The 18,992-nt window shown below is 48.6% G+C and overlaps 1 protein-coding gene across 5 annotated transcripts in view; it reads right to left on the bottom strand.

Moving 5' to 3' along the window:
- Nucleotides 1-18,992, bottom strand: part of SLC11A2 (solute carrier family 11 member 2) — a 679,758-nt gene that overhangs the window by 537,249 nt on the left and 123,517 nt on the right. For all 5 annotated transcript variants that reach the window (XR_011304995.1, XM_069653368.1, XM_069653369.1 and 2 more), the window contains exon 2: nt 13,899-13,982. Coding sequence is in view for 4 of the 5 variants with exons in the window: in XM_069653369.1 (XP_069509470.1) it covers nt 13,899-13,982 (84 nt within the window). In the remaining variant the exon portion in view is untranslated. The remainder of the gene's footprint in view (nt 1-13,898; nt 13,983-18,992) is intronic.

Below are 18,992 nucleotides of genomic sequence, written 5' to 3' on the forward strand. Positions count from 1 at the left end.
CATCAATGGGGGGGGGGGGGTCACCTGTCGTCTCATTAGACAATGCTCCCTTGATGACACCGGCTCAATGGGCTACAGGCACCACAGCCAAGCAGCCTTTTGCACAGATAAGCACCAGCTTGCCTGGCAGGGGACAGTGCCTCTCCTTTTCAGCCTTAATGGTGGCGCTGCCCCTTGCCAGGCTGGGGAGAGGCAGCATCACCATTAAGGCTGAAAAGGTGAGGCAGCTGGAAGCCGAGGCCTTTTTTCCTAAAGCCTGAAACTCCTACGAAGGAGCAGGAGTTTAATGCTTGAGAAAAAATAGGTCTCTGCTTCCAAAGGCCTCATCTTTCTTCCATTATGTTGCTGCCGGCCCACGGGCATCTCTTGCTTAAAGAGATGCCTTGCACGTGGGGTGCCACCATACTGGATTAAAGGCTTTATTTTCTGAATCCTGAAGCTCTTGCAGATGAGCAAGAGCTTCAGGCTTTAGAAAAAAAGCCTCTCCCTGCAGCAGCCGGGGCTGCTAGGGGAGATTAGTGAGCCCTGGCAGGGCCTACCTCAGAACAAGATTTGAGCCTGCCCGGGCTCGGCACTAGCTAGACCTGGCCCACTTAAAGCCTTGGAGTAGACTAAGGGGATTGACTTCACCTCACATCAGCTAGTTCTTTTTGCATTCCAAGAAACGATGGCCACTGCAGTGAAAGGAGTATTGGATGGTTACTTAACTGGCAAATGTGGAAGGTTGGATCTCAGAATCTAGCAATTTGATACAAACATTTGTCAAATATGAATCATTCCATGGGAAAATGTGAGTTAAAAAATAATATTAAAGGAAAACAGACATGAAAACAAGGTATTTGGCAGACATTTAAATAACTCACGAGTATGAATGCTCTGAGGGAGAGCTTTTTTTGGTAAAGAAGCTCCAACAACCCACTCTTTGGGGGGACAACAAAGAAATGCAAAGAAACCACTTTTTAAAGATAGGCTGTAACTATGCATGGAATGGATGATAATACACCACTTTTCGTATAGTACTTGATACTGAATTTCTCCAGCTTCTAAGCACTGTAATAAGCGTGTATGTTATTTGGCACTGTAATAAGTACTCAAATGATTAACCTTGGAAGGATGTAGGACTAAGTTGGTTAGGCTGAGATTGGAACTGTGACTTCAAGTTATTTATTTATTTATTTATTGTGCATGTGTAAGGCACTTATACATCAAGTAATTTGTGTTTCAAAGCGCCCACAGGGCAACAAGGAGGGAACATGGGAATGAAAGGCAAATATAACAATACAAGAGAGCGGCTGTCCTACTAGGCCTTGTGAGCTTTCAGAACGTGCAAGTGCAGAGGGAGAGAGAAGGGATGGGGGAGGGGTGCTAGGATTACCACAGAGGGAAGTGCTAGGGAGTAAGATGCAAGCAGCTGCCAAAAAATAAGTGCAGGCCTGTGATAGCATAGGCCTGTGATAGCATAGGCCAGTGGCCGCCAAGGCAAGTGCTGGGAGTGGGCGGGGGCTGAAGGCGATTGGGGGTGGGAGGCCAGGACCCAGGTGGACACATAAGGGCCCTGGTCAACAATCTCAGTGACTGTGGGGATTAGCAAAGGGGGAAGAGGGGGGAGGAGGCGGTGAAAAGGAAAGTCTTGAGGAGCTTCCGGAATTTGAGGAGGTCTGGCTCAAGACGAAGAGGAAGAGGGAGGCTGTACCATAGGAGGGAGCCTGCTGAGGAAAGAGATCGGCCACCAGCTCTCTGTTTAGCGAAGCACTTGACACGCAGGGAGTTGGTGCCGGAGGAACATAAAGATCTGGAGCAATAGTATTTAGTAAGTGCCAGTTGTAGATAGAGTGGTCCCCGGTCCCAGACATCCTTATGGATGATGCAAAGGGATTTGAATTTGATCCTTGCAGCAACCGGGAGCCAGTGAGAGGATCGCCTAACATGAACAATTTTAGGGCTGGAGCGATGCAATCCCTGGGCTTGAGGCCAAAGTCTTGCAGCCCTATTCTGGATTAGCTGGAAGGGACTTAGAGAGGAAGAGTGTAGATTAAGGACGAGGCTATTGCAGTAGCCTAGCCTAGGGAGTACCACAGCTCTATAGACATTGAGCTTCCGGGGGAAAGTGAGGATAGGAAGGATCTGTTTGAGGAGGTGGAGTTGAAAGTGGTCTTCTTGGCAAGGTCCTGGATGTGAGGGAGGAAGGAAAGCGAGGAGTCGAAGATGACTGCAAGGTTGCTGGCTTCAGATGAAGGAGAAGGGGGAGAGCCCATAGAGGGTGGCCAGAGTGAAGGGAAGAAAGAGGGAGCAGGAATCCCAATGGGAAGGATCTCAGTCTTGCTGGCAATGAGGCAGAGATCATTGGAGGCACACCAGGACTGAATGGAAGATGGTGGAGGAAGTAAGGTGAGGATCAGAGGGGAGTTTGAAGAAGAGCTGTGTGGCATCTGCATAACACTGGAAGTAAGAGGGGGAAGGTGGAAATTAGGGTGCGGCGTTCATTCATCCGCAATTCTTTTTTTTCACAGCACTTTCTGCAGAACATTTTTTGCCGAAAAAAACATCTAAAAATATGGGGGTGATTGGGGGGAGGGCATATAAGGGGTGGGGTGTTGTATAGGGATCAATAATTGGGGAGGTGGGATTGGAGATGGGAGGGATCCCCCCCCACAAACAAAAACAAAAATGTGATTATTTATTTCAGCTAAAATATTTCAGCAAAATATGCAAGGGAAGAAAATGGTTGAAGAATGAACCTAGAACCGAAATTAGGTGTGCAAGCAGAGCAAGATAGATGTTAACGAGCCAGGGAAAAAGGTTGGAGCTCTGGTGGACGCCACATGTGGGAGAGGAGAAAGAGCCCAGGATAACCTGGGAGAGACAGTCATTGAGGAAGGAGGTCAGCCAGTCGAGTGCCCGCTCCGAGATACCTACGGTATTGGTGGAGCAGTTTTATGAGGATGGATTGGTTGACCATGTCAAATGCAGATGAGAGAGCAAGTAGAATGAGAAAAGCTGGAGAGTTAGAATCAAGAGATGCAAGCAGTTCTTCAAGGGTGTTCAGAAGAGCAGTTTCCGTGCCTATGGATGCTCAAAATCCAGATTGATGGTTGTGTAGGCAACCGACAACCTGTGTGTGCTGGGTCAGTTGGGGCAAGGCCAGCTTCTCGAAGCGTTTCCCAAGGAAGGGGGTGATCGAGATGGGGCGGTAGTTAGCCGGAAAAGAAGGGTCTGCAGAAAGTTACACACACAACTCTGAAGTAAGCACCGAGGTCAGTGATCTATCTTACTACCTTCTCAGTCTTAGAGCCGAGATGGTGAGGGAGAAAACAAGAAGATAGAGAATGGCGTGGGTACCCACAAAGGATCCTTAATCCTCAGGTACCCTTAAGAGGAAATGCAATGCCTACAGTTAGTGCAGGTGTACACATTACGAAAATGGGCAGGCGGGAGGGACATTGTGGTCCTGTCTGCCATTGCCATCATGTCTATATTTCATGAATCCACATTGATATGATATATTTATAACGTGCCCATACACAAGTGTTTCAAACAGAGGGAAGACAGAGGCAGCGATCCTACTAGGCCAGGTGACATCGAGATCGCGCAAGGAGAGGGGGACAAGGGGTAAAGTGCAGGGAGAAAGGGGAGGGGACAGTAGTACATAGGATAACAGTGAAATAAATATAGAAAAATACATAAAATAAATAGAAGTGCAGCCAGCTGGTGGCAAGTGAAAGTGCAGACATCAGGTGTCAAGTGCTAGTAGGGGCTGTAGGGATACAGGAACAGTCCCCAAGTGCAAGGGTTGCCAGGGGAGCAGTGCAGGTGTGCAACTGGCAGGAGGGGGCTGGGCCCGAGAACACAAGGTAGCCAGGTAAACCAGTGCAGTTCCAGATTCAGCAAGGAGATCAGCAGCGGAGAGGAGGAGAGACTCACGTTCTCTGTGATGGCATCAGAAAGGGACTTTGCAGATTTCTCATAAGCACACTGCTCTGAATATGTAGACAACTACACGCTAGTCGCTGTCAACAACCTAAACACCCATCAATTTAGGGATCATCTCGGATGAGGGACGAGCTATCCATCTTGCGTGCATGTAGGGCAACGGCAGGCCCTACCGTGTAATTAACGATCTTAAAAACGACGCCTTCCTGGCGGATTGCGATTTGAAAGACTCCCACAAAGATTTGGCCAAGCTCCTTCCCAAAGCCATCCTCGCAGAGTACATTCGGGACTCGAGATGGGGGAACCATTCATAAATAAAGGGTCTAGCAGCACTGCAGGGGGCGGGGGGGCACCTTCTTCAACCCTTAGCATCGTACTTACAAAGTGGGGTCCTTACCACCCCCAGACACCAACAGCCGCTGCTCCACAGTGTATGGGCGCAAGAGAACGTCGGTCAGCGTTAGGAATTTCAGACACTTATCTGATGTTGTATTGTATGTGCTCATTATGGTCATCTATTGTATGAACCTCCTGAGAGTTTCTTGAGCGGGGGCAGAGAGGCGGGGGGTTAGCGGTCTGGCTCAGACAGTTACTTTACGTTTAAGAAAATACATTTGAAAAGGTAAAATATCTGTGGTTGAACGCCCGTTGCAATAGTAGGCTTAACGGGCCGAATGTTGCTTCTGCTGAGGGGTGGACTGGGAAATAATTTTCAAAGTGCCTCCAAATTACACATTTTGAGCAAGCCCAACCCTTTTCCTATTAGGACATTTGGAAACAGAATAGGTTACCAGAGCAAAGAGGCACAGGGTGCAGAGGCCCATCAGGAAGTCTCCAGAGTTCCTATAAGTCAGTCCACCCCTGCTTTTGCTTGGGGGTGGGGGGGGCAAGAGGAGACGAAGAGGAAGGGGAAGGCTGTTCCACCCAGTCTCGGCCCTGCTGGATCTTCTGTACTCTCACCCCAGCTTGGGGTGTGCGTCTGCTTTCCCCTTCTAGAGCAGTATTGCAGCTCAGCCCCTCCTGTGCCTTTTAAACTCTCACCTCGACTTGTGAAATGCAGTTTCCTGCTCTGGCTTTGGCCAGGCTGGCGTGGCGGCCCCTTCTGGGTCTTCCTCTGCCTCACCTCGGCTTGAGGCCTTTCGTGGCTGTCCTCCCTCCTCCCAGCTCGGAGTGTCTTACGTACACGTCTCGTGAGGGGAGGGGTGTTCCTCAGGGAAGGCGGTAGCGCAGCTCCTGCTCTTCTCCGTACTTTCCGACTGTTTCTGTGGGCGCAGGTCAACCACGTCTCAGGCAGTCCCGTCACTTATTCAACTGGTGGGGGGCAAACTTCTCAGGCTCCTGGCCCGGCAGTAGTGAGTAGTGCACGGGCTTCCTCGCTGTGCAGTGCTCCATGCCATCTGAGTCGGATGTCCACCTGAAACGAGTACAGTCCCTACTCTGCGTCTTGCTCCCACAGGCTGTCAAGCTCCACTCCGGCTCGCTCTCTTGTTCCAATTTGTGTCAGCGATTGTTGGGGGTCGCCTGCCATGGTCATCAGGCAGGCGCCCCTGGGTGCTATCTCTGTTAGCACCAGACAGTCCCACTATGTGTGGGGGTTGGGGCCTGCCCTGGACATCCGGCAGGGCCCCCGGTGCTATGGGGCATCAGCACCATGAAGTGGGGTCACAGCCTGCCAGGCCTCGAACCGTGCGGACATCGGCTGCCATCCTGGCATGCGGGTCCCACGGCATCAGGGCGTGCAGGCCTGCGCCTCCACGTGTAGGCCTGCGGCCTACATCAATAATGAGACACGGACTCAGTCGTTCCTCTTTGGGAGTCTGCAGCCGCTCTGTCTCACGTGCATGCAGGAGCTCCTTTTATTAGCTTGGGCCATGACTGTGTCATGACCCATCTTAAAGGGGCAATACACGTGGGAGGGACACATCCCCTTAAAGGGGCAGTAAACATGGGAGGGTCACCCACAACACTCCTCCTTTTTCATAACAAACAAACATAGCTAACACATATATGCGTCCCACCTATTCCAGAACGACAAACTAGTTCTCACTTCAAGTCTTGCAAGATAACCAAATACCAAAACATAGCACTGACAATACCTAGCTAACCGAAAATAGTTACAACCATAACACATGCTAAGCCAATCTAAACCCACTCCGCGGGTGACAGTCGCGGTGGGTGAGCTGGCGATGGAATGTGGGCAGTTCTCCCAGTTTACAGGACCCTTTATTAACCTGGGGTTCAGAACTACAACTGCTGACAACACGCCAAGGTCGGCGGCTGGACCTACTCACACCCCACAGCTTTGGGGCCACCGTTTCCGTTATAGTTCTTTCCTGAGACCACTCTAGGCATGCGACTACTATGCAGGTTCACATCAGCAAACACACAGGATTACAGAGTCCTCTTAGAGCAACTGCAGGACCGCAGGATCTCAGTCCGTCTTCCATCAGCGTCTGTTCAGGAGTCACTTCCCGGGTCCAGTGATGGTGCAGTTCACAGCCGGCAAAGCCGCACCTGGCGGGTACCAGGGGCCACATCGGCCTGACCCTTGATGTTCAGAGCAGCGAGACGCCGGTCGTGGGGCATCCAGGCTGCTCCATGTGCTGTCAATGGGGCACTGTGTTGTTGATAGGATACGGGTGACAGGACATCACTCACCCCCTCCGTCGGCGATGTTCTCCCGATCTGGCACATCTCTTTCCTCCAGGAGCACAAAAGGGGGGGTACAAGCACTCAGGATGAGCTGCAAACCATTTCGCGACAGATGCACTGATTCTTGGTGTTGGGGCCCACGGCTGCCTGGTTAATTGGTCAGACACAAGTTGTCGACTGAACTCAGGGGGGTCCGGCAGGTATCTCCGCTAAGCCCTGTTAAACCTGGTCCTTCGAAGGCATAACGTACATGGTGTCATTAATGAAAGGCGGGCAGGGTGTCCTCAGTCGCAGGCAGTCAGGGCCACTAATACGGTAGGCAGGGTGGCTTGTGTTCCGACGGCGCTGTTCCGGGAGATCACTTCTATGCTGTCGGGCCTTCCTTCCGATCGCTGTAACGGGGTACCGGATCTTGTCCGGCTGCCAACGCTGGGCTGGATTGGCGTCATTGGTGCGTGGTGAGAGCAAACCCCTCGAATCACCTAATAGCGCATCGCGCCTCTTCCCCGGTGCTGGAGGGCCTTTACCTCGTCCTGCTTTGCCAATGCTGCATCCCTTGCTGGACAGTGCCGTCACAGCAGGTGCGCAATGAGAACCGGTATCTCAGAGTGCCCAGCAGTGCAGAATGTCCCCTATCCCATGCAGCACCTCATGGATGGCGCCGTTAGTGCGGTGTACAGTGCGCAGATCGTTCCAACGTCCTGGCTTGGAGCCTTAATAAACATGAGGGTGGAAGCCCCACTGTCGAGGTGTTGTGGACCCTGTGGGTGCTGGTGCTGTCGCTCTGCTTTGTGTCTCGTGCACTCACCACGGGTTTCACCTTGGGACCGGCTGCTGGGGCGCCTCTGGCCGGCAGTTGCCATCTCCATTACCACCGGCATCCTAGAAACTCGCTGGGACTCTTGATTCTTGCTGCAACCATGAGACCAGGTATCTTTCAATGGGGCCCCTTTTCGATGCCAGGAGCTCCGACGGGGAGCATGCATTCTCTTCTCTCCTGCTCCTTCCAGAGCACAGTAGCTTCTCCCCAGCAGCAGCCCGGGATCTTCATTGAGGTGCGTTGGGCAACATGGCCCTCTCCGGGTACTGCCTCTTGTGTGGGTCTGGCAGCAGACACAGGCACGGAGGCCGCTGTCGATTATCTTTGTATGTGTGCTCCGACCATAAGGGAGATGCATTCCACTGCCTTGGCAGCCCGGGAACATTGCAGAAGTGCAGACAGCAGCGCAACCTCCTTTCCATCTTACAAATGGCTATTGTGCAGCCTCGGGTGCTATTATTACTGTGCAGGGAGGGACTCCAGCCCATGAGGCCCACCGCATGCAGAATCCCAGGCCCTGATGACACCAATGCCAACGTGCATTGCACTTCACATTTTTGATTGGAAAACTCTGGGCTCGTAGCTTCACATTGTTTCACTGCCTCCTGGCCCGGGATCTTACTGAGGCCTCTATCAGCACAGCTCCAACACAGGATTGCTTAATTGTTCTCCTCGCCAAATCACTGTGGGGGCCATGTTTACACTTTCGCTTCTCCGACCCTGTGGGGCTGCTGGGATTTGCATCTATCTGCGACCCAGGATCTCGAAGGGGAGAGGGTTCTTTCTTCTGCCACTTGGACACCGAGCTTTACTGCTTTCTCACCTCCAGCCTGATCCGGGCTTACATGGAGCATCAGGCACTTTCCAGCACTGACATAGAGCGCCTTCATAACACTTTGCTCTGTCTTGGAGCTCTTCACCATTCACCGCCACAGGAAGGGTGGGGGGGCAGGATCACCGTTGGGGTTGCCTGCACTGAGTGGTTTCAGGCATCTGGGCTGTCTCAACAATGATTTTCGTTTCCCCGACATGGAGCATAGTACTCTTCACCGCCATTGGCCCGGGCCTTATACAGGGGCCTCTCCCCCTCACCAGTTCGACCTTGGATCAATTTTAATATCAACGATCGCGGGCCCAGGATCTCAAACGGCCGCTTTTGTTTATTTCTCTTGTTGTGGCGGACACCGAAGAGGTGTGCAGGTTGGTACCCCCTCTGGCCGCACAAGCCCCCTCATTGCAGAGGGCCGCGGCCAGGGAGACCACCGACAGGGCTTCTCTGCCCATTGCCTTTGGCTGCGCAGGGGCATCTTCACCCTGCCTTCATTCGCAGCAGCGGCGGCCATTTCACCTCTCTGCGGGGAAAGGGCGGGGCCAGCACAGCTTCCCCCAACGCGGCGAATGCCGCTCGTTACTTCTTTTTCTCCCGGCGGGAGGTACCGCCGGGGATCGCAGCATGGTTCACCCGGGAGGGATGCCACATTGCTGCGGTTGCAGCAGCACCTCCACCGCCTCCTCTTTTGGTCGCTCCCGATCGGAGCTGTTGCCGGGGCTCGAATTATCACAGGGCCCCGGCACGACACCTCTCTGCCGTGGCAGACGCGCCGGGTGCCGGCGTGACACAGTGGCCCCACACAGCAGATGCCATCAGGAATCGCTGTCCATCCCTGCAGCAGACACCGCAGGGGGGGCACCATGCTCCGATCCCGGCCGCACGAGCACCCCATTACTGAGGGCTGCGGCCGGGGCAAAGCACGTCAGGGTTCCCCCGCACCCATCCACAAGGGCGCTGAGCCGCCGCTCCTCCTCCTCCATCTTGCTTGCAGCGGAACGCCGCGGGGTGTGCGCCCCACTGCAGGGCAGCCCAGGCACACACCGCCCAGGCTGTGGCAGTGAGGCGCAGGCCACGCTGGACCCGCGGTGGGGTCGAACGTTCCGCTTCCCCCCCCACCACTCACTGTCAGCAGGGAGGGAAACACGTGGACTCGCCCTCGTCGCCATTGTTGGGGGTCACTTGCCATGGTCATCCGGCAGGCGCCCCTGGGTGCTATCTCTGTTAGCACCAGACAGTCCCACTATGTGTGGGGGTTGGGGCCTGCCCTGGACATCCGGCAGGGCCCCCGGTGCTATGGGGCATCAGCACCATGAAGTGGGGTCACAGCCTGCCAGGCCTCTGACCGTGCGGACATCGGCTGCCATCCTGGCATGCGGGTCCCACGGCATCAGGGCGTGCAGGCCTGTGCCTCCACGTGTAGGCCTGCGGCCTACATCAATAATGAGACACGGACTCAGTCGTTGCTCTTTGGGAGTCTGCAGCCGCTCTGTCTCACATGCCTGCAGGAGCTCCTTTTATTAGCTTGGGCCATGACACAGTCATGGCCCATCTTAAAGGGGCAATACACGTGGGAGGGACACATCCCCTTAAAGGGGCAGTACACATGGGAGGGTCACCCACAACAGCGATACAACCCTTTTATATCCGTCTCTTAAATGAGGCAAATCACTGGTTTTGGGCAGACAACAGCATTTGATATGATAGGTTATTTATAACGCGCTTAATACCCAGAGGTTTCTAAGCGCGGACCCGAGGATCGAACCTCTGTTGCTCCGTGTTGTCTTGCTTCCAAGGCGAGCACATTGCCCCTGAGCTATCCTCCCGAGACTTGTCAGAAGAACAAATGATTTATCCCTGGTAAATTTTCTTTCTACTTGGTGAAGACCCTCGGGCGGAGGTCAGCCTGAAGGGCAGTACTCCAAACTGATAGTGAGAACTGCCCATGGCAAACCTCTGTTACTTTCTGTGCTTGCGATTTATCGGTACATAAAAGTAAGCATTCTGAAGATCGAGTGACACCATACAGTCCTGGAGTTGAAGGGCCTGGAGGATCTGCGAAAGGGTGACCATCGTGAATCTGTCCTTCTTGAGGAACTTGTTGAAACCTCTCAGTTCCAAGATGGGTTGCAGTCCATCTTTCTCGGTAACCAGAGAATAAGTGGAGTACTAACCCTGGTATTGCTCTGCTACAGGTACCCTTTCCACGCCACCTTTCTCCAGCAGGGAGAAAATCTCCTGCAGAAGGAGTGGGCTTGGTTCCCAAAAAGATTGCTTGCTCGGGGGACAATCTGGGGGCATTTTTATAAAAATGGGAGACGGTACCCTTGAGCTACTGTCTGCAGAGCCCAAGCATTTGAAGTAATGTAATGCCATTCTTCTAGATGCTAAGTCAATAGGCCCCCCCGCCCGGAATCCTGTGCATGAACCGCTCAGAGTGGTTTTGGGGCTGTGACAGAGGGTAGTGAGGAGGTGATGGCCTGAGCTGTTCTTCCTCCACGACATCTAGAGACACGTGGGAATCTCATTTGCCCTCTTTGGGCAGGCTGAACTCTACCTCTTTGTCCGAAAGAAGAGTAGAAGCAAAAAGGCTGTCCTCTCCAACCATGGGAAGGCGGGTGCTGCTGTTGAGGTTGATGGATGGCTGCACCCAAGGATTTGCAGCTGCCTTAGAAGCCTGAAGCTTCTTTAAGCGGTCATCAGCCTTTGCCTCAAAAATGTTTGACCCATCGAAGGGCATGTCCAGAAGTCTGGACTAGACATCGGGTGCAAATCCAGATTGCGCTGCTATGCAAATCTACTTATGACTGTACTTGATCCCATAGAGTAGCCAATGTAGTCTTATGCATCCAATCCCGTTTAAAGAGATTGGCATGCTGCTTCCTTACCATCATTAATGATGGTATCGAAGCCATCCCTCATCTCTCCTTCAGGAATATTATCAGCTGCTAGGGAGATCACATTCCAAAAAGTGAATGTATATTTCACTAATGTACAAGACGCATTAATGGCCTTAAGTGCCATCCTCACAGCAGGGAACACCTTTTTCGCTAACATTTTATATTTTTTGTCATCCCCATCAGGTGGGGTGGATGGGTATGCATGTATTCCTTAAGGCAAGTAGCCAAGTCCTCTAAAGGAGATTGCTCAGATAATATTTCGTCTGGGATATTGGGCGTGCCAAAATGTTTGTACCCGAAAGGTACGTCTTCATCCTCTTCCTCCTCAAAAATCGATCCAAAAGACCATAAAAAGTCTTTCTTCGATAGCAACTTAAAGCTTGAAGATTGAATCTGAGGACGAAGTTGATGGTTTCGACATCAAGCCCTTTGTTAGTGAAGATGTTGAAGCCTTTGGCTTTGATGCTCCCACTGCAGTCAACACTGTCGACGCAACTCGGGTAGGCATTTCAGAGGTCTTCTGACCCAGGCTTTTGGGCATGCTAGTCGAAGCCTTTGACGATTCCCTGCCAGCTTTTGAGGGCGCAGTGGGATCGTTTGCCTTTTTCAACTCTTTCGAGGGACCAGGAGGGGCCACCTTTGAAAAGACGTCCATCTTATGGTGGAATTCTTCCCAATCTGCTGCGGAGGCAGACTTGTCTGGGAAACATACCAGTCTCTTGTTGGGCGAGAAGTCGGATGACGAAGAACAATGGTGTCTCTTCTTGGATTTTCTTCGAGAAGACGAAGAATGACGCAAAGCCCTCCTTGACCTCGACCGTTTAGATTGTTTGGAGCATTTTTTAGGCTTCTGAAATGACTTATCCCTTAAACTCCTATATTCATAGGCTTGCCTCTTTTAGGGAGTAGAGAACAGGGATTTTGATACCGACTGACCTAGGGCGAGTTTAGATTTCCTCTCTTTCATGGCCTTGTTAGTCATCAACTGGCAGGAGCCACTGTCGTCAACCTTGTGATCCTTACCAAGGCACCAAAGCACCAGACGAATATCCTGTGCTGATCTGTGATCTACATCTTCAAGTCATAGTCCGTACACCTCTTAAACCCCATTTTCAGAGTAGAGCAACTCAAAGAAATAGTAACTGTGCAGTAGAAATTCAAAGTAAGAACCGCCGAGACGAGTCAAACCGTTCCAACGCGGGCTGTACATGCGGAAAAACTGATCTTGGGCAATAGGCTCAGTGCATGCTATTTATACCACTGCAGAAACGGAAGCCACCGAGGAACATTGACTCGCCCTCACAGCGCCCTCTGCTGCCAAAAAGGTTTCCAAAGCTGCAAGCAGGACATCAGTATATCAAAGATGAGGAATCTGTGGAAGGACACAATTCATTAGAAACCAAGCCAGGTACAACATTCTCAAAGTGATTTGAGGCAGTCCTCAAATAACCAACAACATTGGCTTCCTGGGATGAAGGAGGGTAATACATATCCTTACTAAAGGCCACACTGTCCTCTAAGAGACCCCACTTGCCCTGTACCCAAACGGGTGGTGTAGCGTAGTGGGCTCACGTTCCTAGTCCCAAAGGGGGTGGCTCCCCCTGGGGGCGAGGAGACAAATTCCCCAGAATCGTCACATAAACAAATGCCCATCCTATGCCTACACAAAAGCTATAACAGTTGGCTGTGTCAATGCCTTAACTTTATGTTGATTAGGATACGTGGCAATCATGGAGTAAATAATTACGTTTACCAGTGAGTCAGCGACAAATGTGGTACCTATTAGTTGGTTAATTCAAACAATCTACTTTGCATGTGACCACATGTATGCATAAAACCTTTTGGGATGCCAGGAATCTGTCTTACCAACAAAGGTATACAATCACACTATTGGCGCATGTGTGAGGCTGCTGGTGCATGGCTGATGCTGCAAGCCTCTTTGGTGCGTGGGCATTGATGCAGGTAAAGCCATTAGACCTAGGGCATTGGGGGAAAGTGAAGAGAGACAAACTGAACGAGCTGAACAAGAAAGGTGGGGACAATGGCATGGAAAGTGGCACAGGGAACGGGATGCATTGGATGGCGAGATGGGTAGGGGAGGCACAAAAACCCTGATATGCAGGGAAGGGTTAGGGACAATGGGACATCAGGTGGAGAAGAACAAGAGAGACATGCATGTGTGTTCCAAAGAAAGGAGGAGGTAAAGGGGGTAGGGTTTGTAGAAAAAAGGAAGCCGTATGGACTAGGCGCCTGGAAAAGGGATATGTAGTTAAGGAGTACAGCAAATGGAACCTGTTTGGAGACGAGATTTGAGGAAGGGGAAAGGAAATGGAAAAAGGGCTGGTACAAAATACATTTTTTGGCGGTTCCCCACCACCCGCCACCCCCGAACCTCACTTTCCCTATTTTTTTTTATGTATTCTCGACCACCCCTACCCCTTATATGCACTTCCCCCAATTCGTTTTTTCAAAATAAATTATTAGTAAAAAACAATCGGAAAAAAGTGAGTCGATGAAAGAACGATATACAGTGCTTAGTACCTTTTGGCAAAAACACCTGGAATCAATGCCACAGTAACTGAAAAGGAAACTGGCATTGCAGCAAAAAGAACTTGTTTGCTTGCTGTACCTGGACTTAACGGTAAAGTGTGAAACTGAAGGGTATACACATCAAGATGTATTTTCCAATCACATAAGCTAAAAGTATGCTTGCGACAAACAATAAATCGTCTTGTTTATATAATGTTTACTGTTAATATATTTTTACCGTCCAGCCGCTCCCAGTCCCCGCCTGGTCCCATGGTGGAAGCGGACAGATTCGATTCCCGGTCTTTGGAGTTTGCCACATCCACTGAAAGCAAAAGAAAGGCCACATTTATAAGGCACCAACAATACATAGGAATGCATGCCAAATATCTTACAAACATTATTTAGAAAGATTCAGTAAATGAGCAGAAAAATGACCATAATCACTGCAAAAGGTGTATTCGGCCATTGAATAAGCCATAACTCGAAACTCTAATGTAAAAAGAATGAACATCTATTCAATTCAAATCCCCCGACATGTTTGTACAATCCTGCCACTGGACAACCTGCAGGCTATACTAGCTGGCACAGCCTGCAGACTTGTTTGTTGGCAGATTGTCCAGCATGCCGCATTCCCAGTCTATTGGCGGCAATGTGTACCGTACATGCAGTCAATTTTCTGTTACCGCCCAGGCAGTTTCATATACCATGCAAAGGTCTGCGCATATTCATATTAATTTAAAAACCCTGAACAGGTTGTAATAGATTCAAAAACACAGACCTCTGGCAGTATCATGCTTTATTGGACCCATGAACCTCATTTAACGCCCACATTGCGCACAAGCCTTTAACTCTGTCTTCAGGGCCAATAACACCCAGTACAGCCCTCTATCCGGCACTATAAAGCTTAAGAAAAAATTAAAGAAGCACATCTGTCTACAGAAACACAACAGGAGCAGACTTGAGAAGCAATCGCAAGTCTCCATTAGGTGTGAGTGACATACACCTGGTGCAGCACTTGAACACATGCAACAGCCTAATGTTTGGAGTAGAAACTTTGGGATCCGAGAACCATAGGTTACAAGTAGCAGCCCTATGCTATGCAATTGAAGCTGGAAGTAGACTGGATGCATATGCACCCTATTGAAGAATTCAGAATAGGGGCATCATTACCCATATCTGGTTTGACTTTAGGGTTTCTCGATGTCCAGGACAATTTACTCCATGCTATATTCCAAGCGATTACAAGTGACCTAATGTGACATGTAAGGGCAGTATGAAACTCAAACGAAACACTTCGAGTTTCAAAAACGATTATAACCAGTTTTAAGAAGATGCTGAAGATCATAAGTATTCAGAAAGATGGAACACAAACCCTTCCCCTTCGTCCAGTCTGGGCAAAGTGTGCGTTTCTTCCCAGAATGACAGCTGCTGCAGCATGCTTACCCAGAAGCTAGGAGAACTTTGCATATGCGACACTCGCGAAGTCCAGCTGGGTTTAAACAACAACAAAAAAAAAGGAGAGCAATGATCCCAAGCCTAAGCCTGATAAGAGGGAGTCAGTGTCCCCAAATGATTTGTAGAGAACAAACATGCTCAAGTGGGCGCAAGCAATTTATTTAAGATTTTTCAGACAAGTGTAGCACCTGGTTTGCAAAGAAACACAGATCATTATCCAACACACTCCCTTTGGCCAGTTTCAGGTGGTTCCCAGATTCCATGATCATTAGTATCCCCTTCTCTGGAGCCACTTTGTTTCGATACATGTAGCCACTTTGTCATTTGGGAATGGGATGCCACAGAATTAATAAACTGGAATCTTCATCTGCGTTAGAACATTCTATGATCATTATGTTGATAATGGATTGTTCTCTTGGTTTCTATAAATCAGTTCACATAAGTTAGACTTGCTCCTGTTTGAGGAGTAACGGGATGTCCATCCATCATTACTAGTAAGTAGCTTTTTTTTAACCCACTACTGCTTGCAGTTTATTAAGTATATCTCGTGGCTCCTGCATGTATGATTTGAAGCTCTTGAAAAGTGATACAATTGTGCGATTAGTGCATTCTGATAGGTTACATCAAGGACTCTGTCCATTAATCATTTGGAGACAGTCTGAATAGAGACCAACAGTCTCCGGAGTTTTGATCAATAACATTTTTTTGATAACATTGGAAATAGGGTGTTAAGAAATCTTTATTTTGCAGTAGGTAACTAGCCCCAAAATGCATACAAGTAACCTGTGCAGGTCCACCATCTTAATAGTATTTTGGCACAAGAATTCCTGTTTGTTCTCGAGTACAGCTTTTTTTAGTACATTCAATGAATCATGTCATATGCAGCTAAATATCTTGGTGGGCATTAGGGAATTTTTCTAAATAGCGCAGGATACTACCCATTCTCTTGGCTTTAAACTTGTAATGGGAGAACAATTTATATATTTTTTTTGTACTGCCATACAGTTTGTTACAAGTAATATCGAAGGAGTGTGTAGAATACTTAATAATGATTCACATTGTTGATATAAGTAGTTAATACTCCTTTCTTTTGATCTCCAATTTTTATTTGGAAGTGAACTCGGTGGGTCAAGAAAATATTTATAGATCTGTAAAAGTTTCCAACAGCACCAATCTTTCAGCGAAGCAAGACACAGTTTGTATCTAATAACTGAAACAGGCAAACAATTTGGAAGAGATACTGTCTTTCCATAAACAAAACTTGTTTTTCCAAGTCAATCTCCTCTGCGAGATGGGAGATTTTGAGCCGATTTAAGGCAGCTTGACTTTTGCGTTATACAAATTTAAGGAATTATTGAGAATCTTCCATAATTTCAATTCATGTATTTCATTTGTGAGCTAAATTGAGTTGCTTACTCTAATAGATTGACAGAAACCCTCTGTCTTCCCGAAGAAGGATGCAACAATGGCTCTTTTTATATTTCTGATGCAATAAGTGCACATCTTCTACCTGGGCATCCGAGGTAATATTGGCTTGTTTAATGTATTTGTTCCTTTTCTGTAATTCCTGTATCTTCATATTAATATACTCTTGGTCTACTCAACACCCTTTTAGATGGCAGTTCATTTATAGTATTAGCAATAAAAGTAGGGTAGTTAATCCAATAAACGTTTTTCCATTTTCTCCTTAAGTGTAGTGGTGGTAAAAAACCATTTTAGACGCTTATTAAAAATGTGTATATTACCTCTCGCCAAGAAATTCTATTAATTCTAGAATCAGACATGTTAGTCCAGTATTCTCAGTCAACATCAATTTAAAATTCATACTAGCAATCAACATATCTTGATAGCTCAATTTTGTCTCCTGGACTCAAAAGTTAAAATATTTACCAGAAAGCGCTGTTGTCATAAAAAAAGGAATCAATCTAAGAACCTAGATCATCACTGTGCCATGTATTTGTTGGGTTGTCACCACCAACATTCCCATTTAGCATTTGTAATTCCCAGTCCTGAAACAAATGAGCCCACTTTTTTCATACATTTTAATACATTTTGACACTGTATAGAACATTAACAACTTAACACATAACTCCCCCCCCCCTACCCACTCCCTCCCCACGAGAGGTTATGTCAGTCCCTCATCCGGCTGATTTGCTTATATGTGTTTATAGGATGTCCAATATTCTTATTTTATGTGGGCACCACTGTGCCATAAAGTCAAGTGGTAGATAAGGCAACACTGGGCCCCATTCCTGCCGGAATCTCCCATGGTCTCCCTGGATTTTGTAAGATACCCATTCCAATGCCACAAAGCTTTGCACTTTGTACAGCCAGTCCTGTATCTTTGCGCGAGTTTGTTGTTTCCAGTTTTGTGCAATCACCAGCCATGCTGCTATCAATAGGGTTATCATGCCCCGCTTCTGTATTTTGGTTGGCGTCTTTGCCTTTGGTTCCCACATACCACACATCCAGAATCCCCCCCCACTTAGTCTGTGCACTGGTATATTTCATACATCTGTTGCTTGACCTCCCCCCAGAATACTTGTAGCCTTGGGCAGTTTCTCCATATCTGCTGCCAGTCTCCGAGCACTTTGCATCCTCTGCAACATTGATCAGACGCTTGGGGGAACATCGTATGGATTGTTTCTGGCGTATAGTGCCATTGCAGAGTCACTTTTATCCACATCTCCCCGAGTTTGATGGATCTGGTTAGTTTGAGGATTAGATTCCACAGATGCTCCCATTGTTTTATTGGAATAGGTTCTCAGAGCATCCCCCCACCCCCATTTCCTCATGCAATTCCACTATATTTGTTGTTCTTGGTTGTTCAAGTGTTTATAGAGGTTAGAGACTAGACTTTTCGACCCTGTGTCCGTTGTGATGTATTGTTGAAAGGGCGTCTTGTGGCTGCCTCTTTTATTGTTGGGGTATTTAGCCAATGCTTCAATTGTTTAAATCTGAATCTGTCCCTTTCCTCCAAGCCTACGTCTTGGACGCAATCCTCGAGCGATCTAAGTGATTGTCTTTGGTTCATGTCCCTTATTTTCAGGCAGCCTGCTTTCTCCCACTTCCTGAATGCATCACTGTCCATCCCCGGAGGGAAATCTGGGTTACCAAACAAACAGAGGGAAAAATGGTGAGTGTTTCGTCGATAGCGCCCCCCTCCCAAAAGCCCCTTCCCAGGCGTCTAATCCTGCCCCTACTATCTTACTAATCCTTGTATTAGGGTGTCTCTTCCTTTTGTCTAGCCACAGGAATTCCTGTAAGGGTGTTTCCGTGACTTCTCTGTCCTGTCCATATTTTGTATTGGTCTTCCCTTACCCACTCTTATAACCCTAATTTGTGCCGCATCATAATATCTGAGAAAGTGTGGGAATGCCAGCACCCCTTTGTTCCTAGGGGCCGCAAGTGTTGCTATTGCTACCCTGGGTGGTTTCCTCTTCCATATGTATGCATTTATGCCCTATTCAAGGAGCTAAAGAAGGACCTCTGGACTCTTATAGGTAGAGCTTGGAAATAATACATTAATCTTGACAGAATCACTGTTTTTATTGTCGTCATTCGGCCCCACCATGTTACCATCAGTGGATTCGATTTCATCAGGCCTGTTCTAATGGTTTCCATTAGTTGGGGATAGTTAGCCCCATATAAATGTTCCAGTTTTTTTTTAGGGTTATTCCCCAGGTATTTTATGCCTTTGTTGGCTTGCTTCAGTTGTGTCGTCTGCTCTAATCTGTTTATTATCTCGGAGTCTGCTGGTAGATTCAGCATTTCCGATTTTTGCTCGTTTATTTTTAGACCCGATATCTTTCCGAAGTCTTCCAATTCTTTTATTAGGGTCGGTAGTGATTGTTCGGGGTTCGATTGGGTGACTAGC

The sequence above is a fragment of the Ambystoma mexicanum genome, chromosome 3q, assembly GCF_040938575.1.
Source record: "Ambystoma mexicanum isolate Mex_15411 chromosome 3q, UKY_AmexF1_1, whole genome shotgun sequence".
Lineage (NCBI taxonomy): Eukaryota > Metazoa > Chordata > Amphibia > Caudata > Ambystomatidae > Ambystoma > Ambystoma mexicanum.